The 23,617-nt window shown below is 46.4% G+C and overlaps 1 protein-coding gene across 1 annotated transcript in view; it reads left to right on the top strand.

Annotated features, from left to right (window-relative positions):
- TBC1D20 (TBC1 domain family member 20) overlaps positions 1–21,204 on the top strand; it is a 39,081-nt gene extending 17,877 nt beyond the window's left edge. The window contains exons 4-8 of the mRNA XM_080686310.1: positions 14,425–14,611; positions 14,781–14,882; positions 16,897–17,038; positions 17,994–18,181; positions 18,456–21,204. Of these exons, the coding sequence (XP_080542436.1) occupies positions 14,425–14,611; positions 14,781–14,882; positions 16,897–17,038; positions 17,994–18,181; positions 18,456–18,711 (875 nt within the window). The 3' untranslated portion in view covers positions 18,712–21,204. The remainder of the gene's footprint in view (positions 1–14,424; positions 14,612–14,780; positions 14,883–16,896; positions 17,039–17,993; positions 18,182–18,455) is intronic.
- Positions 21,205–23,617: the final 2,413 nt, after the last annotated feature.

Here is a 23,617-nt window from a genome sequence, read left to right as displayed (position 1 = left end):
TTAGACATTCATATAACTTAAGAAGTAATTTCCCTGATAAGTCTAGTACTCATCTGGCACCATACATAATTATTACAATATTATTGACTACTAGTGGCCCATTGCACGAAATTTGTGCATGGAGGCGGGGGGGGGTGGTGTTCCCTCAGCCCATCCTGCACCCTCTCCAATCTGGGACCCCTCAAGGGATGTCCGACTGCCCGTTTAGGCCCAATCCCCTAAACGGGCAGTCAGACATCCCTCTCACAATCCAGGACTACTGGCTCCCAACCACTCACCTGCCTGCCTGATTGCCTTTAACCACTTCTGCCTGCCAGCCTGATCACCCCTAACCACTCCCCTGCCAGCCTGATCAACGCCAAACTGCGCCCCTGCCGGCCTGGTTACCCCTAACTGCCCTCCTCTGCCAGCCTGGTCACCCCCAACTGCCCTTCCCTGCCGGCCTGGTCTCCCCCAACTGCTCTCCCCTGCAGGCCTGGTCGTCCCCAGCTGCCCTCCCCTGCTTGCCTGGTCACCCCTAACTGCCCTCCCTTGCCGGCCTGGTCGCCCCTAACTGTACTCCCCTGCAGGCCTGGTTGCCCCCAACTGCCCTCCCTTGCTGGCCTGGTTGCCCCCAACTGCCCTCCCCTGCAGGCCTGGTCACCCCCAACTGTCCTCCCCTGCAGGCCCAGTTACCCCTAACTGTTCTCCCTTGCAGGCCTGGTCCCCCCCCATCTGCCCTCCCCTGCAGGCCTAGTCACCCCTAACTGCCCTCCTCTGCAGGCCTGATCGTCCCCAACTGCCCTCCCTTGCAGGCCTGGTCCCTCCCAACTGCCCTCCCCTGCTGGCCTGATTGCCCACAACTACCCTCCCCTGCTGGCCATCTTGTGGCAGCCATCTTTGACCACATTGGGGTGGCCATGTTGTGTGTTGGAGTGATGGTCAATTTGCATATTAGCTCTTTATTATATAGGATTATATAGGATATTCCTTGTGCTGTACTTTACATCCCTGTAGTATTTTGTAACTACCAGTTTGTACTTCTTAATCCCTTCTCCTTTCCCCCTAGCTCCCTGGTAATCCTCCCATCTGGTAAACATCAGTTTGTTCTCTATGAGTTTATTTTTATTGTTCATTTAATTTTGTTTTGTTTTTTGGATTCCACATATAAGTGGAATCGTATGGTATTTGTATTTCTCTGTCTGACTTATTTCACTAAGCATAATAACCTCTACAGCATGATCCATGTTCTTGTAAATGGTAAGATTTCACATTCTTTTTTTATGGCCAAGTAATATTCCGTTGTATATATGTCCCATATTTCCTTTATCCAATCGTCTGTTTATGGACATTTAGGTTGCTTCCATACTTTGGCTATTATATATGAAATGCCCTTCTTTGTCGCTTGTTTATAGCCTTTGTTTTAAAGTCTATTTTGTCTGATATAAATATTGCTACCCCCAGCTTTTTTTTATTTCCATTTGCATGAAATATCTTTTCCCATCCCTTTACTTTCAGTCTCTATGTGTCTTTTTTCAAAATTTCTTTTGTTAATAATTCTTTATTCTTGAAAGTATTACATATGTCCCCCTTTTTCCCCCCACTGACCCCCTCCAACACCCCCCCCCGTGTGTCTTTTTAAAAAAAATACATTTTTATTGATTTCAGAGATGGGGGGGGGCAGAGAGAGACACATTGATGAGAGAGAAACATCAATCAGCTACCTCCTGCATGCCCCCTACTGGGGATCAGGCTTGCAACTCTGGGCATGTGCCCTTCCTGGGAATCAAACCAGCAACTTCCTGGTGAATGGGATGACACTCAACAACTGAGCCACACCAGCTGGGCTCTGTGTGTTTTGCTCTAATGTGGGTTTTTGTTGGCAGCATATGTATGGATCTTGTTTTCTTCTCCATTCAGCCACATGTTATTTGATTAGAGCATTTAATCCATTTACATTAAAGTAAATGTAAATGGATTAAATGTTCCAAATGACATAAATATACAGTTATTGATAAAGGATGGGTATATAGTTATTGCTACTTTCTTTTCATACTTTTGGTCCCTTTTTTCTCCCTCTTAAAGAAGTTCCTTTAATATCTATAATAATAAAAGCATAATATGCAAATCAACTGAACGGCCGAACAGTGGAACGACCATCCGGATGACCTTCTGGATGACCTTCCAGATGAAGCTGGATGATCTTCCAGATGAAGCCGAGGCAGCCGGGGCTGCGAAGGCCTATTCTTGCACGAATTTCATGAATTGGGCCTCTAGTTTCTTATAATACTGGTTTGGTGGTGATGAACAACTTTAGCTTTTTCTTCTCTGGGAAGCTGTTTATCTCTTCGGTTCTAAATGATAGCCTGTGCAGTAGAGTAATCTTGGTTATAGGTCCTTGCTTTTCATCACTTTGAATATTTCATGCCAATCCTTTCTAGCATTGAAAGTTTCTGTTGAGAAATCAGCTGACAGTCTTATGAGAGCTCACTTATACATAACTAACTGCTTTTCTCTTGCTACTTTTTAAATTTTTTATCGATTGTTTTTTATTCTTTTTTTTAATATATTTTATTGATATTTTACAGAGAGGGAGGGAGAGGGACAGAGAGTTAGAAACATCGATGAAAGAGAAACATCGATCAGCTGCCTCCTGCACAACCCCCACTGGGGATTTGCCTGCAACCAAGGTACATGCCCTTGACCGGAATCGAACCTGGGACCTTTTAGTCCACAGGCTGACGCTCTATCCACTGAGCCAAACCGGTTTCGGCATATTCTTAAATCTTTTTTAAATTAAGAATGAGAGAGAGAGAGGACCAGCAAGAGAGAGAGAGAGAGAGAGAGAGAGAGAGAGAGAGAGAGAGAGAGAGAAATACCAGTTTGTTGTTTATTTATACATATCCACTTATTTATACATTCATTGGTTGCTTCTTGTATGTGCCCTGACCAGGGATCAAACCTGCAACCTTGGTGTATTGGGACAATGCTCTAAGTGAGCTACCTGGCCAGCCGTAGCTCAGTTAGTGTGTTTTTTTTGTTCTTGTTGTTGTTAATCTTCACCTGAGGATATTGATTTTTAGAGGGAGTGGAAGGAAAAGGGAAAGACAGAGAGAAAAACATCAATGTGACAGGGACACATCAATTGGTTGGGATTGAGTATGCAACCAAGGTACATGTCCTTGACTGGAACCGAACCTGAGACCCTTCTGTCTACAGGCCAATGCTCTATCCACTGAGCCATACCTGCTAAGGCTTTCTTGCTACTTTTAAGATTCTCTGTCTCTAATCTTTGGCATTTTAATTACAATCTGTCTTGGTGTAAACCTCTTTGGGTTGATCTTATTTGGGACTCTTCATACTTTTTGGACTTGCATGTCTATTTCCTTCACCAGGTTAGGGAAGTTTTTTGTCATTTTTCCAAATAGGTTCTCAATTCTTTGTTCTCTCCCTTCTCCTTCTGGTACCCCTATGGTATGAATGTTGTTATGGTTGAACTCATTAAAAAAAAATTTTTTTTTCTCTCTTCTGATTGGGTGTTTTCTACTTGTTTTCCAAATCACTGATTTGATTCTCTGCTTCATCTAGTCTGCTGTTGATTCCATCTAATTCTTCACTTTTGACTGGTTCTTTTTTATGGTTTTTATCTCTTTGTGAAGTTCTCACGGAATTCATCTATTGTTTCCCTAAGTTATTGAGCATCCTTATAACCAGTGTTTTGAACTCTGTATCTGGTAGATTGTTTGCCTTCATTTTATTTAGGTGTTTTTTTTTCTGGGGTTTTGTCCTGTTCTTTCATTTAGGATACTAGTGGCCCAGTGCATGAAATTTGTGCACATTAAAAGGGGATTGATTAGAGAAAATATTTTAATATTGCTATTTGCCCTTTCTCTATAATAGAAGTGTCAGAGATGAAAGAAAATTAGTAAAATGCATATGAAAATCTTCCTCCTGTCAGAGTCTGGGGCGCACCACAGGACCCAGAGTCAAGTCCCTGCCCAACTGTGGAGCCCCAAAATTGCATGAGACCCAGACCCAGCCGGCCCCACCCCCATTGGGCGAGATCCAGACCCACCCCTGTCAAGCCCCACCAGGTGGGGGGGTGCAGCCTCAGGGCCGCCGTCAAGCCCCACCGGGCAGGGGACACAGCCTCAGGTCCCCTGGCCCCACACTGGGCGAGGGGTGCAGCCTCAGGTCCCCCCAGCACACCCTCAGGTCCCCCAACCTGGTGCCGGGACAGAGGGCATGGCCTGAAGTCCCCTGGCCCGGCACCGGCGTGGGGGCGTGGCCTGAGGTCCCCCGTCAAGCCCCACCGGGCGGGGAGTGTGCCTTGAGATCCCCCATCAAGCCCCACCACGTGGGGGGGGCGCAGCCTCAGGTCTCCCGTCAAGCCCTGTTGGGTGGAGGGTGCAGCCTCAGGTCCCGTGGCATTGGGGCTGGGGGAGCAGCCTGAGGTCCCCTGTCAAGTCCCACTGGGTAGGGGGCGTGGACTTAGGTCCCCTGCCCCGGCCAGCAGGGATGATGGGAAGAACTAATGCCATACAGCCTCAAGTCCCTGCTGATTGCTCCTTAAGGCTCGTTACGGGAGCTTGGCCTCCGCTGTGGGTGCAGTCATCTTGTGTTACGGAAACCCTGCCTCTGCTGTGTGCACCACCATCTTTGTGATGGTGTGATGGTCAATTTGCATATTCCCTCTTTATGAGATAAGCTGTTTCTGTTTCTTCATTTTGGCTGCTTCTCTCTGTTTGTTTCTCTGTATTAGGAAGATTTTGTTACATCTCCCAGTCTTGGAGAGTGAGTGGCCTTATATAGTAGTGCCCCATGGGGCCCAAGGTTCAGACTCCCTGGTCACCTGAGCCAGGTGCTCCAGTGGTGTCCCTTTTGTCAGTTGAGTGTGTCCCTCTGTTGTAGTTGGCCCTTGACTACTGTTAGCACATCAGTGGGTGGGATTGATCCTCAGGCTGACTGCCTATGAGGACTGACCATGAGTATAGCAGATGAGCTATTGTGCAGGGGCTGACCCCACAGAGCAGGATTCAGTTTAATGTGGCTCTGGTGCCTGCCAAATCCACTCTTTGGGTGTGTCATTTGTGGAGCTAATTGGGTGGTGCTCTTAGGTGGTCTGAAGCTGGCCACTGGTGTATTGATTCTGGGGCCTCTTGGGAGGAGCTCTGGCACAGGCTGAAGTCTGCCACTGCCTGTGCTCAGTCCAGGGTTACCTGGTAGTAGCTATAAAGTGATCTGTGGTTGGTAGCTGCGTATGCTGGACTTGGAGGTACCTAAGAGATGCTGCAAACTGATGCTGGCTGTCACTAGTGCCAGAACCCGCTTAGCAAGAGGGACAGAGCATACCGAGGTCAGTGGCTGCTTAATTAGGGTTTGTGGACCTTTGAGAGGTTTTAGGAAAGTCTGCAGCGTGGGCTGAGATCAGTAGCTTGTGAGCAAGAGCTGCTGAAAGAGGTTGGGGCTGGTACACAGGTTAGGTGGGGCGGTCAGGGTCTCCCTCTCCTGCTGCTTTGGATGAGACCACCTAGTACAGATGCCTCCCATATTTTTCCCCTAGGAACCCTTTATCCTTTTCTTTTTATGTAACATCAGCCTATGGTTTTCTTTTTGTACGCTGAACTTTCCATGTGGTTTCATATTCTTTTTGCATTCATGTTCTTAGCTTAGCTTAGCTTAGTACTCCTATATTGAAAATTCAAACAGGGTTTAATGTTTTCTATTATTACTTTTACTAGTGGCCTGGTGCACAAAATTCGTGCATGGGATAGAGGGAGGGGTGTCCCTCAGCCCGGCCTGCACCCTCTCCAATCTGGGACCCTTCGGGGGATAACCGGCAGTCGGACATCCCGCTCACAATCCAGAACTGCTGGCTCCTCTAACTGCTCACCTGCCTGCCTGATTGCCCCTAACAGCTTCTGCCTGACAGCCTAATCGTCCCTAACTGCTCCCCTGTTGGCTTGATTGCCCCTAACCACCTCTGCCTCAGCCCCGCCCCTAGGATTCAGGATTCCCTCCTCCAGCTGGCCACAGGCACCCAGGACCTGGGCTTCCCTCCCTCTGGTCAACCATAGGCACCCAGGACCCGGGCTGGCTTCGCCCGGGCCGGCTGCAGCCGCAGGGGATGGTGGACAGGTGGCTTCGCCCGGGCCACAGCCACAGGCACTGGCGCCTGGGAACGTGGGGTGGGCATCTCCCAGGCCACAGCCAGCCACAGGTGCTGGTGCCCGGAACTGCCAGCAGGCAGCTTCGCCCAGGACTGGCTTTGTCAGGAAGGACGTGCAGATGTTTGCCCAGAAGATGTCCAGTCTAATTAGCATATTACCCTTTTATTAGTATAGATCAGTGGTCAGGAAACTGCGGCTCGCAAGCAACATGCGGCTCTTTGGCCCTTTGAGTGTGGCTCTTCCACAAAATACCACGTGCAGGCGCACACGTACAGTGCAATTGAAACTTCGTGGCCCATGCGCAGAAGTCAGTTTTCGGCTCTCAAAAGAAATTTCAGGGAAACCAAGATGGCAGCATAGGTAAACACCTAAACTGCTGCCCCGCACAACAATTTCAAAACTACAGCTGAAAGACAGAACGGACACCATCCAGAACCACAGGAAAGCTGGCTGAGTGGAAATTCTACAACTAGAAGGAAAGAGGAAAGCTCACAGAGAAGGAGCGGCAAGGAGCTCCGAGGTACTGAGACGCGCGCGCAGAGAGGAAGGGCGGCGGAGTGCCTGGCTGGCTTTCTCTGGCGGGAGGGGGAAGGAAGCCCCCCGACTGCACTGAACCCCAGTTCCGACTGCACTGAACCTCAGTTCCGGGCGAAACCCTGTGGACCCAGACACATACAGGGGGAGTTTGGACTGTCAGGTAGAGAGAAAGGCACACGGAGACTCAGAGACTCAGGGGAGCTGCGGCGTCAGGGGTCTGGAGGCGCGAGTGCGCACAAAGACTGCGGAGGTTACCACAGGCTATCCCTAGCGGAAGGGAGTCGGAAGCTCCTGACTGCACTGAACCCCAGTTCCGGGCGAGCCCCTGGGTACCCATGCTCTTACAGGGGAAATCTGTACTGTAAGGCAGAAACTCGGGAACCGCAGAAGGCAGAGGTCTGGAGACTCGCGCGCAAGGGCAGGGCTGATGGGAAGCCAAGACTGTCTGCTCCGCCCTGAGACTCCACCCCTTCCAAGCTGAACTCAGAGGCTTTTGCAATCTGGCAAGGCTAATCCTATAAGGCTGTCTCCAGCACCGAAAATCTTCCAGTGTAGACACAGCTGATCCTCACAGCCAACTGGCCTGCAGGTCAATTCCTCCCAGTGATACCAACAACAATCAAAACTTAACTACAACAAGGCTGTACAAAGAGGTGCACCAAGAGTGTCCACCTCAGGTTAACTGGGGAGTCCGACCCACTGGACCATATTGGAAACCTAGCACACAAAGCTACCCTACCAACTCAGGGAAGCAGTGAAAAATGGGGAGTCGAAGAAACAGATCACAAATGAAAGAAATGGAGGAAAACAAATGACTGGATATAGAATTCAAAACCACGGTTATAAGGCTTTTCAAGAATATCCTAGAAAAGGCCAATAAATATAACGAGACCCTCGAAGATATGAAAAAGGACCAACTAGAAATTAAACATACACTGACTGAAATAAAAAATACTATACAGAGACCCAACAGCAGACTAGAGGAACACAAGAATCAAGTCAAAGATTTGAAATACAAAGAAGCAAAAAACACTCCACCGGAAAAGCAAAAAAAAGAAAAAAGAATCCAAAAAGTTGAAGATAGTGTAAGAAGTCTCTGGGACAACTTCAAGTGTACCAACATCAGAATTATGGGGGTGCCAGAAGAAGAGAGAGAGCAAGATACTGAAAACCTATTTGAAGAAAGAATGACAGAAAACTTCCCCCACCTGATGAAAGAAATAGACTTACAAGTCCAGGAAGCGCACAGAACCCCAAACAAAAGGAATCCAAAGAGGACCACACCAGGACACATCATAATTAAAATGCCAAGAGCAAAAGACAACGAGAGAATATTAAAAGCAGCAAGAGAAAAACAGTTAATTACCTACAAGGGAGCACCCATACGATTGTCAGCTGATTTCTCAACAGAAACTATGCAGGCCAGACGGGAGTGGCAAAAGATATTCAAAGTGATGAATAGCAAGAACCTACAACCAAGATTACTCTACCCAGCAAAGCTATCATTCAGAATTGAAGGGCAGATAAAGAGCTTCACAGATAAGAAAAAGCTGAAGGAGTTCATCACCACCAAACCAGTATTATATGAAATGCTGAAAGGTATTCTTTAAGAAGAAGAAGAAGAAGAAAAAGGTAAAGATAAAAATTATGAACAACAAATACATATCTATCAACAAGTGAACCTAAAAATCAAGTGAATTAAAAATCTGAGGAACAGAATAAACTGGTGAATATAATAGAATCAGGGGCATAGAAAGGGAGTGGACTGATAATTCTCAGGGGGCAAGAGGTATGGGGGATGCAGGAAGAGACTGGACAAAAATCGTACACCTATGGATGAGGACCGTGTGGGGGGAGGTAAGGGCAAAGGGTGGGGTGGGAACTGGGTGGAGGGGAGCTATGGGGGGGAAAAGGAGAAACAATTGTAATAATCTGAACATTAAAGATTTATTAAGCCAAAACCGGTTTGGCTCAGTGGATAGAGCGTCGGCCTGCGGACTGAAAGGTCCCAGGTTCGATTCCGGTCAAGGGCATGTACCTTGGTTGCAGGCACGTCCCCAGTAGGGGGTGTGCAGGAGGCAGCTGATCGATGTTTCTCTCTCATCGATGTTTCTAGCTCTCTATCCCTCTCCCTTCCTCTCTGTAAAAAAATCAATAAAAAATATATTTATGGGGAGGGGGTGGGGGGCAATGGTAAGATATGTACACATATAATACCTTAATAAAAATTTGAAAAAAAAATATATTGAAAAAAAAAAGATTTATTAAATTAAAAAAAGAGAAATTTCAATCGTTGTACTGTTGATATTTGGCTCTGTTGACTAATGAGTTTGCCGACCACTGGTATAGATCATGGTGTGTTTTTTCTCGCTATCATTAACCATAGTAACTGTTGCTTATGTATTAAAGTTCTATTCCTTCTAAGTCTAGAAGCAGCCTCAGAATCCTTCTCACCATTCATCTTAAGTCTGATGCTTAGTTGATCAGAATTAATACCTGAGGTGAAGCCTCTTACTGCAGATGTATCCCAGAATGTATGGCATCCTCTCTGCTTTATGATCCAGCTAATAATACATTGCCTCAATCATGTTGATTGAGGTCATTTTTCCCCTTTCAGTTTCTAGTAGTAGATTACCATCTACTGCCTAGGAAGCAAAACTGACTGTCTCCATGTAGATCACAAAATAAGGTTTTTTTCTCATGAATAAAATTTCATTCTTTCAGCATGAGTAATTTTGTCAACAACGTTTTGAGGTAGTAACAGTTTATAACAAATTGAACTATTTCAGGTACTGTGCTGTGTCATACACAGATTTCATTTTATCTTTGCAATAACTCTATACAGTAGGTATTATAATTACACAAATGAGAACACTGAGGTATAGAGAAATCAGGTAACTTGTCCAGTAAAACCTGAAAGTGGCCGAGTCTCGTTTCAAATCCATGAGCCATGCCCTTTAACCATTATACTCCACTCAGTATTGTGCTGGAGCCTGCTCTTACTGGCTCACAAATTTTCAGGAGTTTTGTAAGCTGGTTGTTAAAAATGTTCATTATTAAAAATTAAATTATATAGCCCTAACCGGTTTGGCTCAGTGGATAGAGCGTCAGCCTGCGGACTGAAAGGTCCCAGGTTCGATTCCGGTCAAGGGCGTGTACCTTGGTTGCGGGCACATCCCCAGTGGGAGATGTGCAGGAGGCAGCTGATTGATGTTTCTCTCTCATCGACATTTCTAGCTCTCTATCCCTCTCCCTTCCTCTCTGTAAAAAAATCAATAAAATATATATATTTTTTAAAAAACATTAAATTATATAATCTTAAAAGTGAATACATTAAAACCAAAGGTAATACATACTCTAAATTCATCACTCCTCAGTTATTTACTACACCTTACTGTTCTGGCTCTTGACATTATTTATATCTTTTGGGTCTTTCTGGTGGAATATAGTAGTGTATTACTGCACGTTTCTCCTCAGCTCTGCATTTAGTGGCATCACATTAGCAGCTGAAATCAGCCATGGATGGAGAATTTATGCCACAGAAGTTGGCCGATAGTGTAAATCAGGGTTTTGTTTTCTTTGATTGAGAGCCAGTTGTTAAACATTTACCAGCACAACACTGACCACATTGGTGGCGGTGGTCTCATTAGAATGTGTTATATTATGCAGATGAAAATCTATTTAAACAGACTTGATATTTTCAAAGATGGAAGAATTGTCCCTGTCAACTATTATAGTTGATTCATATCCTCACTGTCATCATTGCAAAGTTTTCAGTCCCCACATGGATTGCTGGATACACTATGTCTTGCCCTGTCCCTGTCCCCTCCCTTTCTAGCCTTTGTTACCTTAAGGACTCTAGTTTTCCATTTATATGTTTAAGTACCAACCTTACCTGCTTAAAAATGTAAGCTTTTAACACTGCTCTCCCTGTTCCCTATCCTTCAGATGAAAAGTGGAGTTGGGTTGGGGCAGCAGAGAGAAATTCGGAAGGGGAATATTGGAGTAATGACTGTAGTGGGAGAAGAGGGAACCTATCTCCTGGACCGCAGGCGCTGGTGCCCTGGACCACAGGGCTGGCAGCTTCTCCGGGTGGCTGCAGCCTGGGACCTCGGGGCGGGTGGCTTCTCTGTCTCCTGGGCCACAGCCAGCCGCAGGCGCTGGCACCAAGACTGCAGGCGGGCGGCTTTTACGTCTCCCCTGGGATGCATTGTGGGCAGCTTCTCCGGCTGGCAGCGGCCTGGGATCATGGGGCACGCAGCTTCTTCATCTCCCGGGCCACAGCCAGCCTCAGGCACTGGTGCCTGACTTCTCCATCTCCCCCAGGCCCGGAGCAGCCAGTGGGGGCCTACTTGCGGCCAGGGGGGGACGCTTGCGTCCCAGCTCCAGCCACTACCAACTTTGTCATGTTAATTTGCATATTCCCTCCTGATTGGCTTGGTCATCTCAGAGTGATGGTCAATTTGCATATTTCCTCTGTATTAGATAGGATGACTTTACCTATTCATAGTACCTGATTTACTTCGTTTTCTTTTTTTTTTTTTTTTTTTAATATATTTTATTGATTTTTTACAGAGAGGAAGAGAGAGGGATAGAGAGTTAGAAACAGCGATAAGAGAGAGACATCGATTGGCTGCCTCCTGCACGCCCCCTACTGGGGATGTGCCCGCAACCCAGGTACATGCCCTTGACCGGAATCGAACCTGGGACCCTTCAGTCCGCAGGCAGACGCTCTATCCACTGAGCCAAACCGGTTAGGGCCGTTTTCTTTTTTATTTATCTTTTACAATGTTCCCTTTTGAAAGGGGTGGGGTAAATATAGGCAAGAGATGAGGTTTGCTTTCACCTTAAACCTTTCATTCAGTTTATTCTGGGCCCTTATATTAGCTGTTTTGTCTCATAGTATCTTTTTAACTGACAAAGCTAATGGTGTAGGAAAACTAGGCTGTGTGCCGTTCTTCTAAAGCAGTTCACAAGGTCAAGATTTGGTCTTTTTATACTAAAAGTCAGATGAGCTAAGGAACCACACTGCCCACTGCCAGAACCAGCTGCATTTTCAGAGCTCCCAAGAAGGCTCCCTTTTTCCAGCCATATCTTTGGAGCAAGGAGATCAACATTTCCTATATTTAGTTTGCTTTAGTAGGAAACATGCAATTAAGTCTTTTTTGTTTTTATATGATTTCATACCTACAGAAAGTTACAAAAATAGGACAATTTCCCATATACCTTTTACCCAATTTTCTTATATGTTAATATTTTATTATATTTGCTTTCTCTCTTTCTCCATATTCATACATATAAGTTCTTTTTCTTTTTTTTTTTAATAATTCTTTATTGTTGAAGGTATTACATATGTCCCCTTTTTTTCCCCCATTGACCCCCTCCAGCCTCCAATCCCCCACCCCCACCCCAGGCCTTCAGCACCCAATTGTCTGTGTTCATGGGTTATGCATATATGAATACAAGATCTTTGGTTGATTACCTCCCACCCACCTACCCTCCCCCAACTTCTGAGATTCCACACTCTGTTCCATGTTTCCATGTCTCTGGATCCACTCCATTCATCAGTTTATTTTGTTAATTAGATTCCACATATGAGTGAGACCATGTGATACTTGTCTTTGACTGACTTATTTCACTTAGCATGATACTCTCCAGGTCCCTTCATGCTGTCTCAAAGGGTAAGAGATTCTTTTTTACTGCTGCATGGTATTCCATGGTATAAATGTACCACAGCTTTTTTATCCACTCATCTGCTGACGGGCACTTGGGCTGTTTCCAGATCTTAGCTATTATAAATTGTGCTGTTATGAACATAGGGGTGCATCCATTCTTTCTGATTGGTATTTCACATTTCTTAGAATATATTCCTAGAAGTGGGATCACTGGGTGAATTGGCAGTTCCATATTTAATTTTTTGAGCAAATTCCATACTGTTTTTCCATAATGGCTGCACCAGTCTGCATTTCCACTCGCCAACACTTGTCATTTATTGATTTGTTGATGGTAGCTATTCTGACAGGAGTGAGGTGATAACTCATTGTTTTTTTAATTTGCATCTCTGATGATCAGTGACTTTGAGCATTTTTTCATAATGACTCTTGCCATCTCTATGTCCGCTTTGGAGAAATACCTATTTAGGTCCTTTGCCCATTTTTTAATTGGATTGTTTGTCTTCCTTTCGTTAAGTTGTATGAATTCCTTATATATTTTGGATATTAACCCTTTATCAGATGCATCATTGCCAAATATGTTCTCCCATACAGTGGGCTCACACACACTTAAGTTTCTTTCTGAATTATTTAAGAATGAATTACAGACATGGTGTCCCTTTGTTCCTAAATATTTCAGGGTGTAGTTCCTAAAAAACAAGGCACATATATAATCGCAGTACGTTTATCAAAATCAGTAACAACATTAAAAAATACTGCTGTCTAATCTACAGATTTTATTCAGATTTCATCATTTATATCAGTTATGTCCTTTATAGGAAAAGGAAACACAAATTCATGCATTTCCCATTCAGGCATCATATCTCTTTAGCCTCATTTAACCTGGAATAGTTTATATTTTATGACAGGCCAGTTATTTATTGATTTCAGAGAGAAAGGGAGAAGGAGAGAGAGATAGAAACATCAGTGATGATAGAGAATCATTGATTGGCTGCCTCTGCACACCCCACACTGAGGGTTGAGCCCGCAACTGGGGCATGTGCCCTGACTGGAAATTGAACCGTGACTTCCTGGTCCATAGGTCAACGCTCAACCACTGAGCCATGCCGGCTGGGCAATAGGACAGTTATTTTATAAAAAATCCCTTAATTTGAGCTTGGTATTTTCTCACTGTTTAGGTTGATGCGTTCTTTCATGTGTTTTGTTTGTTGGTTTGTTTGTGTGTTTTTTAAATTCTCACCAGAGGATATTTTTCCATTGATTTTTAGAGAGAAAGTGTAAGGGAGGCAGGAGAGGGAGGGAGGGAGGCAGGAGAGGAAGGGAGGCAGGGGAGGGAGGGAGGAAGGCAGGGGAGGGAGGGAAGGGGACAGGGGAAGAGGGAGGGAGGGAGGGAGGGAGGGAGGGACATTGACTGGTTGCCTCCAACCAAAGTACATGCCCTTGACCCAGAATCTAACCTGAGACCCTTCAGTCTGAGGGCTGATGCTCTAACTCGAGTGGGCAAACTTTTTGACTCGAGGGCCACAATGGGTTCTTAAACTGGACCGGAGGGCCGGAACAAAAGCATGGATGGAGTGTTTGTGTGAACTAATATAAATTCAAAGTAAAGGAGCGGAGGGGAGAGCAAGAGAACCGGATAGAACAGCCGGATCCGGCCCGCGGGCCATAGTTTACCCAAGGCTGCTCTAACTACTGAGGAACTGGCCAGGACGGTTTATACACTCTTGATAGGAATACCACAGGAGTGATGCTGAGTTCTTTTCAGTACATAAGGGGGGACATGCTGTCAAATAGTCACACTTCTGGCCTTGTGAACAGTGGTGACTTAGTTAAGAAGGTGGCTGGGCTCCCACTGTAAGGTTGCTAGTTGGTGGCTCTTTTCTGTATGTCACATATTTCCTATATGTGTGTGGATCTAGAAATGTGTTACTAGATGCAAATTTTCTTTTATTAAATACTTTCTCTGAAAATCCATTACTGTCCATATTCCTAATCTCTGTTACAAGGCTAATCTCTGTTACAAGGCTGCTTGCCATACTTAAGTGCATCTCTCCACCCCATCCTAGGCATGCCAAAAGAACAGAGAGAAGGGCTCCAGGAAGAACTGATAGACATCATCCTCCTCGTCTTGGAGCGCAACCCTCAGCTGCATTACTACCAGGGCTACCATGATATTGTGGTCACATTTCTGCTGGTGGTAGGAGAGAGGCTGGCAACATCCCTGGTAGAAAAAGTATCTACCCACCACCTCAGGTACCAGCACAGAGGGATATAGGAGACTGGGCATCACTTCCCAAACCCCCTGGGGGTAACTCCACAGGCCATTTTCTAATCAGTGTTTTTAATGGTGTTAGCTCCATTCCATTCTTACCCTTATCTAAGTGTTTGGTCTGATCATATTCATTGATTTGTCTCCCTCTAGGGATTTCATGGATCCAACAATGGACAACACCAAACATATATTAAACTATCTAATGCCCATCATTGACCAGGTGAATCCAGAACTCCATGACTTCATGCAGAGGTATATATGTGTCTATATTTATGTGTACACATACACACACACCCCTTCAACTTTCTCTACCCTTTATTTCTTCCTCACAAGTCTAGCTCATTATCTTACTAGAGGCCCGGTGCACAGATTCATGCACCAATGGGGTCCCTCAGCCTGGCCTGCGCCCTCTCGCAATCCAGGACCCCTCGAGGGATGTCATACTGCCGGTTTTGGCTCTGCAGGGATCAGGCCAAAACCGGCAGTCCGACATGCCCCAAGGGATATAGTAGTGTACGAAGCCGCAGGCGGCCAGGGAGGAGCCCAAGCCCAGGCCAGGTGCCATGCCGCTCCCGCTCATCCCAGCCCGCTGAGCCTACTGCCACAGCTGTGCTTGCCAGCCGTGAGCCTGGCGTCTGGTGCCTGTTGGACAGCTGAGTGGCACTCCCGCTGTGGGAGCGCACTGACCACCAAGGGGCAGCTCCTGCGTTGAGCGTCTGCCCCCCTGGTGGTCAGTGCGCATCATAGCAACCAGTCAGTCGGTCATTCAGTTGCTTAGGCTTTTATATATATAGATAGATAGAGATATGTAGATACTGATCTTCAGAGTTTGCTTTTATTTAAAATATATTTTTATTGATTTTAGAGAGGAAGGGAGAGGGAGAGAGATAGAAACATCAATGATGAGAGAGAATCATTAATCATCAGCTGCTCCACACTGGGGATCGAGCCCGCAACCCGGGCATGTGCCCTGACCAGGAATCGAACCGTAAACTCCCAGTTCATAGGCTGACAGTCAACCACTGAACCATGCTGGCCTGGCCTGAATTATTCTTTCTAATTAACCAGCGATCTGGATAATTCAGTTCTGTACACAGTCTTAGAGCACATTTTGAGTGCTCTGCTCTTTTGGGGCTATATAAGAGATGTGACAGCTCATTCCCTTGAGGAGTTTACATCTAGAGGGAGTAGGTGGACACGTTAAGTATGCCAACGTAGACTTTGAGGTTATTGCCACAAGAGAAGTACAGAGTCCTGTAGGATCCAGGGCTAAGAAAGACAAGGCCATCTCTGGGTGGTAATATTTACCAAGTACCAAGGAGAATAAATATTTCTTTGCAAATTTCATATGATTTACATTTCTCTTCTGTTTATTTTTTTTAATTTTTATTTATTTCAGAGAGAAAGGGAGAGGGAGAGAGAGAGAAACATCAGTGATGAGAGGGACTCATTGATTGGCTGCCTCCTGCATGCCCCCCCACCAGGGATTGAGCCCGCAACCCACGCATGTGCCCTTGACTGGAATCGAACTCGGGACCCCTGAGTCCCCAGGCTGATGCTCTGTCCACTGAGCCAAACCAGCTAGGGCATATTTCTCTTCTGTTTAGTTGGAAATTTGTCCTTGGCCAATGTCTGACTTTTTAAAAAATTTTTATTGATGGATTAATTGGTTTTTAGAAAGGGAGAGAAACATCGCTTTGTTGTTCCACTTAATTTATGCATTTATTGGTTGATTTTTATATGTGTCATTACTGGGGATTGAACCTGCAGCCTCGGTGTATCGAGACAACGCTGTAACCAACTGAGCAACCTGGCCAGGACCTTTTCCTTTCAAATAATAGCTATGTCTTAATATGTTTCAGTCACCTCATGTTAACTAAAATATTAACAGTTGTTTTCAATCCTGAGAATATGTACCTGTGCCCCCCAAAAGAGCATGACTTTCTCAGAAGGAAAATTATGGTATAGTTTTCTCTAAATAGGTACTTTTTTTTTTCCTGTAGTAGACATTTGTTGGTCATTAGGAGAGCACCTAGTGAAATAAGGCAATCAGGGACCTATTGTAGTGTTAATATCATGATGGGGGTACAATTTAAGGACTTTGTGTTTTTTGAGGAGAAAATGCTGAATTCCTAGGTGGCTGAATTTTCCATAAAGTGTATTTCCCAAATGCTTCCTTCTAATTGCACTGGGGACAAAGAGGGCCCAGAAAAAGGGAAGGGATGACTCAGCAGGGAGCCTAACATCTGGATTTCCTTCTTTCTAGTGCTGAGGTCGGGACCATCTTTGCCCTCAGCTGGCTCATCACCTGGTTTGGGCACGTCCTGTCTGACTTCAGACACGTGGTGCGGTTATACGACTTCTTCCTGGCCTGCCACCCTCTGATGCCCATTTACTTTGCAGCTGTGGTAGGTACAGGCCATAAGCCAGCAGCTAGGTTCACATCACCCAATCCAGCTTGATCATTTCCCCTAAAGGGAAACCTGGTGGTTATGGAATGATGCAGAAGACAGCATTTCCCAGGCTGGTGTGCCTGGACACCATTTTGTGCAATGGTAATGGGGAATCTCATGGGGGGAAAAAATGTTCTGTGTAACACTAAGGTTGGGAAATGTTGGTTAAATGAAGATAAACAGATTTGTTTATTACATGACTAGAGGCCTGATACACGAAATTCGTGCAAGGGGCTCAGCCCTTGCAGCCCCAGCTTTGTCCAGAAGGTCATCCGGAAGGTCGTCCGGCTCTTTGGTCTAATTAACATATTAGCTTTTTATTATATAGGATTCTTCTGAACATTTAAAGTGCTTCCCCACACTTGAATTCTGTGTTCTTCTTGTCATCTTCTGGAATGAGTGCAAATTGCCAACTTTGGGTCTAAGAAAAGATGGGGTGTGGTATTATGATAGAAAGTTGCGATGGTTTGGGGGTACTCCAGTTATTAGAGGGCTTGAATCATTGGGGTGGGGTGGAGGTGAAGGTGTGGACTTACAGGCACTCTTCATTATTCTTTAATGAGAGCAAGACCATTCTTTCTATGGTTTTGAACCATTATTTTCTGTGCTGGAGTGCTCCAGGAATCTTCCAGGAATCCCTCTCCTCTTCTTCCTTCTAAAAGAATCTCCTTCATTTAATTGGTCAGTCTTTCACATCTTAGGGTAGAAGTTTGCCTCCCACAGGAAGACCCAGCCCAGTAGGAAAAGCACTCAGATATGTATATTATTGTGTCGTAGATGGATACAAGCGTTTGCTGAACATTTGGAGTGAACCCTGTCACCAGTTTAAATTCATCTCTAAGGAGAATGAAATGCACATGGCCAAGACTTGGTATGTTCTGGTCCCTGATGTAAGGCTTGCTCTTCACAGATCGTGTTGTATCGAGAAGAGGAAGTCCTGGATTGTGACTGTGACATGGCCTCGGTTCACCACCTGTTGTCCCAGATCCCTCAGGACCTGCCCTATGAGATGCTGATTAGTAGAGCTGGAGACCTTTTTGTTCAGTTTCCCCCATCTAGACTTGCTTGGGAAGCAGCTGCCCAACAGCAAGCCAACAAGTGAGTGGACCCAAGCCACTGGTTGGGGGTGGGAGGTGTTTGTTAGTGAGCAGAAGTGATGGAAGATGGTGTCTGGTCAGGACAGGGCTGGGGGATGTTTCCAGAGTTCTAAGCTTGTGCCAGCAGAATCCCTACTTCAGTCTTGATGGGTCTTTATCAAGAAGCGTTTCTGAGCAGTGGATGGCTCTGCCCTCAGCCTATGTAATCTAGTTTTTCTTTCCTGTCTTCTCTGTTTCTTTCATATTCTTCCTTTCTCCTGTCTCCTTTTCTCCAGAACGGCAGCCTCTACCTTCAAAGACTTTGAGCTGGCATCCACCCAGCAGAGGCCTGACATGGTGCTGCGGCAGCGGTTTCGGGGACTTCTTCGGACTGAGAATCGAGCAAAAGACGTCCTGACCAAACCAAGGACCAACCGCTTTGTGAAGCTGGCGGTGATGGGGCTGACAGTGGCACTTGGAGCAGCCGCTCTGGCTATGATGAAAAGTGCCCTGGAGTGGGCCCCTAAGTTTCAGCTGCAGCTGTTCCCCTAAATGCCAGAGGAGATTCTTCCTCTGGCATTACGTTAAGGTCTCGCCCTTCCATGGAAGGATGGGGAGGGGTGGGATGTCCTTTATTAAAAGGGTTTCTGTCAAGGGTTTTGTATTCCTACCACCCTTCCCTGCCACTCCATGGTTTGCCTTTGCTTCAGAGGCCAATAGCAGAACCTGTGTGACACTGGGCACTTGGGGCCTGGGCATAGAACTCTTCTCCCTCACAGTGGGCTTCTGAGTGTGCTCTCCACTGCCTCCTCTTGTGTTGGAGGAAGTGGGGTTTTTAGCTCCCAGCTGCCTTTGGAACCTGCTGGGCCTGGTCCCTGGGGACCTTTTGGCTGCTGCCTAGTAGTAAGTAAGCTGGACCTTTGAATGCCTGCCTCACAGCTCCTCCTGTTCTGTCTGCTTTGGCCAAAGAAGTCCGACAGTAGAATGAAGGCAAGGGGGCAGAGAAGGTAGCCCAGGAACAAGATTGGCCCTTGTTAAGAGCAGCTCTATTAGCTGGTCAGAAATCAAAGAGACAGATGGGAACTGGGTTACTGGATAACTCCTACTGATTTTCAGTCTAGAAATCACAGTATTTCCAGACAAACAGGAAGGAATGTTAAGTTGTAGGGCCCAGACACAGACTGGTTTTGCCTACCGTTTTTGTTTTTTTTTAAATCCTCACCCGAGGATATCTTTCCATTGATTTTTAGCGAGAGTGGTAGAGAGGGAAAGACAGAGAAATATCAATGTGAGAGAAACACATCGCTTGGTTGCCTCCTGCATGCACCCTAACCAGGGCCCAGGCTGGGGAGAAGCCTGCAACCAAGGTACGTGCCCTTGATCAGAATCAAACCCGGACCCTTTGGTCTGCAAGCTGACGCTCTATCCACTGAGCCAAACCGGCTAGGGCAGGGCTTTTTTATTTTTAATCCTCACTCCGAGGTATGTTCCTTGACTCTAGGGAGAGAGAAAGAGTGAAACATCGATGTGAGAGAAACATTGATAGGTTGCTTCCCTCACTCGCCTTTACTGGGGATCAAACCCGCCACCTAGGTATGTGCCCTGACCGGGAATCGAACTTGTAACCCCTTTGGTGCACGGGATGATGCTCTAACCAACTGAGACACCCAGCCTGCCTTGTCTGCCTTTTTTTTTTTTTTTTTTTTTTTTGCTACCTATTCTCTTCCACAAGCCACACAACGTTGCTTTAAAAAAGATACTTTTATGACTATTTTTAGAATTATATAACACCCAATATATAAAGCACCCTCGCTTTAAAAATAATAGTTCCTTCTTGGAAGAAAATAGTTCTCATTGGAAGGATGAGCTTCGAAGACCGTGAGGGTTCCTTTTTACCCAATTGTTTAACATTTCACATTAGCCAGAGCTGCTGTTTGTAAACAGCCCCACATTCCCAAAGTGCCCTCCTTGTGTCTCCCTTTCCTGTTTTCCTCAGATCACCTGTCTATTCCAGGTAGACACCCACTCACTACCTTGGCTCGTTTTGGGGGTTTGATTTATCTCCTTAACAGCGGGTCTCTCCTTCCTGGTTGGAAATGTCAGTGGAGACGTTCAGCTCCCAGAAAGGGACCGACTGCAGCCTGAAGAGTGGCAGGAGCCAGAACGGGCCACTCCTCACTAAAACCTGAGGGGACAGTCCGGGAAAGCTTTTCCTGTGAGCCACGCCAGCTGTTTGAGACGAGCTCTGGCTTGGAAAAAAGTGCCTTTTGCTTTAAAGAATTGGGTGTATAGTCTTAAGCAGCCATGTACTTGTATTTTCATGGTCTCTCTCCAGCACTGTTCTATCTTGACAAGTGTTTTAATGTGAACGTGCCAGAAGCACTCTAGCTCCTCTGCTCAGACCTCCCCTCCTTCCCGTATGCCCCTGTGTGCAGAGTGGAGGGCATGCAGCGTGCCAGGCAGCTGGCAAGCCCAGAGACATTCAGAGAGGCGGCTATACTAAGTTACGCTCAGCACTTTAGAACCAAAAAAGCTCAGTGATGGGTCATTCTCCATAGCAGGAGTCGCACCTGGGGTGAGTGTGGTGTGGATGGGTTAATCCAGAAAGGGGAAGATATGTCAAGACAAAGGAAATTCTTTCAGGATCCAGAGGTGATGACGTGACAGATATTCCCAGTCTTCTCACTCAGCAAGTTTGTCCTCTTGTTACAAATGGACAGCAGCAGCAGCACCTCCTGCCACAAGCACTCGAACCTGTCTATAATACTGAAGGAATTGATGGGGGAGAGGAAAGGAGGTGCACATGAGCAAGGCCCCAAGGCCACAGCTTTTTGGAACCTAGGAAGCAGTGCATTTGCTTCAGTTGTGGCCTAAGAAGGAACAAGTTCATTTGTGTGATAAGCTTTGCTGACATCAGGATTCACCTTGTCAATGAGAAGAAACCATTATCTTTTTACCTTCAGGTGGTTACTATTCTGTAAAGAATGTGTGTAAATATTTTGTACAGAGTCATGTATGAAATACACAGCCATATGTGGTTACTAATCTCTGTCATTCTGTCCTGTCTGCCACTTGGTAGGACTAGACTCTGGTCTTAGACAAATGGCCTTGATGCTCCCTGTTTTCCACCCTGGCCTGGGACTGTGCTCTGGTCTCTGGACTCCTGGTCAGCCTTGAGTGGCCTGGAGAGCTGGGATGATACCTGCAAATCCTGTTTCTGTTTCACCTGCAATAAGTATGATCTATACACGCCAGCCGCTGCCAGGTGCCACTGGTTAAGCAGCAAAAGTGGTGTGGGGTGTTAGTCTGGGCGATCTTGACTGTTTTTCACAATAATCTGGGGATGCCCTTGTTTCCAAAGGCTGACATTCAGGTTTGGAACCTAACCAGAGCCTCGTGAACATAACTTTGCCTCCACGTGTAATTTCTGTCCCAGAGGAGCTGTGAGCTTTTTCTTGCCAAGCTTTTCCAACATGACAATCCCAGCAGTTGGGTATTGGGAGCCAGAACAGTTGCCGAGTGCCTGTTGCCACCATCCTGTGGATGGGCCAATCACAGAGGCAAGAATCCATGTCCTCTGGGATGTTAGTTTCCCTGTCCCAGAGGGGTGAGGGGAGAGTGCCCAAGGCTGAATGGCATCACAGCCCCCTGACCTTGTCCCACCACTATAGCCAGCTGCCCATGCTGCCCTCTGATCTGAGGTGGAGAATGCAGAGCTGGGACACAGGCCAGGACACTCCTGGCCTCTGGAGCTCACACCAGAGTTGCATTGAAGGAACAATTTGTTTGGGTGGCAGATTCACTGGCAGTTTCATGGGAATTGATTAGTGTACAAAGTAGAATTTTGAGAATTGGAACACTGAAGGAAATGTGTACGCTGTATGAGAAATATTTGTGTGTTTTTTGTTCTGTTTCCCTAAAATTCTTGGAATTTCCTGATAGGAGTAGATGGCTTACAGTGGGACTGCTAAATGGCCTCAAAATGGAGCAGGTCCCCAGAAAGGCCAAAGTGATTAGAGAGTGGGGACTTTTGGCCCCATCCCCTGACCTTCTAGGAGGGATGGCTGGAGATTGAACTCCACAACCTTGATTCAGATTCTGAGAGCTTCTGGGTTGGTGAACACATCGAAATGCTGGGAGGGGAGTACACCCTCTCCCCACACTTTGCTCTATTCATTTCTCCCATTGAGCCGTTTCTGAGTGATATCCTTATTAAAAATCGGTAAACATAAGTGTTTTCCTGAGTTGTGTGAGCCCTACTAGCAAATTATTGAATCTAAGGGGGAGTTGTAGGAACCCCTGAATTTGAAGTTGGCCAGGAAGAAGTGTGGGTAGCCTGGGCACCGTTTGCAGTTGGCATCTGAAGTGGGGCAGTCTTGTGGGACAGCCCTTTAATTTGTGGGATCTGATGTTAACTCCAGGTAGTGTCAGGATTGAATTGTTGGACACCCAGTTGGTGCTGGAGGATTGGAGAAGTGCAAGGCTGAGGGGAAAGAAGTACAAAAATAACAGCTGAATAAAGTGTGTGGGTGTTCTGTAGACAGGAGGATCGGAGTTTGGGGTGTGGAGATGGAGAGGGCAATGGCAATGGAAGGTACTTAGGGTTCAGGTCTGGGACAACTTTGAGCTGTGGAGGAGAGTGGGACTCTAGGCGATTTGGGGGTGAGGATGGGCCCAAAACTGGGTCCAGAGAGAGAATTACTGGAAGCATTATGGCAAGTGTGTTACTTCATGGCAGTTTGAGCTGTTGCAAGTTCAACATCTGAGACTCATCCTATATAATAAAAGGCTAATATGCAAATTGACCAAACAGCAGAACGACTGGTCGCTATGACGTGCACTGACCACCAGTGGGCAGATGCTCAATGCAGGAGCTGCCCCCTGGTGGTCAGTGCACTCCCACAGGGGGAGCACCACTCAGCCAGAAGCCCTGAGCTGGGCTCATGGCTGGTGAGTGCAGCAGCGGTGACAGGAGCCTCTCCCGCCTCTGTGGCAGCCCTAAGGATGTCCAACTGCCAGCTTAGGCCCACTCCCCGCATGTTGGACATCCCCTGAGGGCTCCTGGACTGTGAGAGGGCACAGTCCGGGCTGAGGGACCCCTTCCCCCGAGTGCACAAATTCTGTGCACCGGGCTTCTAGTTGTCAATAACAGCAAGATAGGGATAGTCCCATCTCACACGGACAGTAATGAAATGATGTTTGGACCTTACAAACTGTGAGGTCATGCCAGTGTTTTGATACCATTTTGGTGAACAGTTATTGCAAAATGCCTTTAGCCAGCCCTGGGCTTGGGACCCATGTTCATTCAGAGAGTAAGTGGTGATTAAAAGGAATAGACCAAAGGCTTTTGCCAAATCCAACCAAGAGATGATGGGCCTGAGGCTCAGCCTGACTTTGTCCTTTCCCTACCCTGCTGTCCTTCGTGTTTTCTGTGGCTCCTGCTGCCTTTTCCCCTGTC

This window comes from Plecotus auritus (assembly GCF_963455305.1).
Source record: "Plecotus auritus genome assembly, chromosome: 8".
Classification (NCBI taxonomy): Eukaryota; Metazoa; Chordata; class Mammalia; order Chiroptera; family Vespertilionidae; genus Plecotus; species Plecotus auritus.
This window is presented reverse-complemented; position numbering and strand designations above follow the sequence as displayed.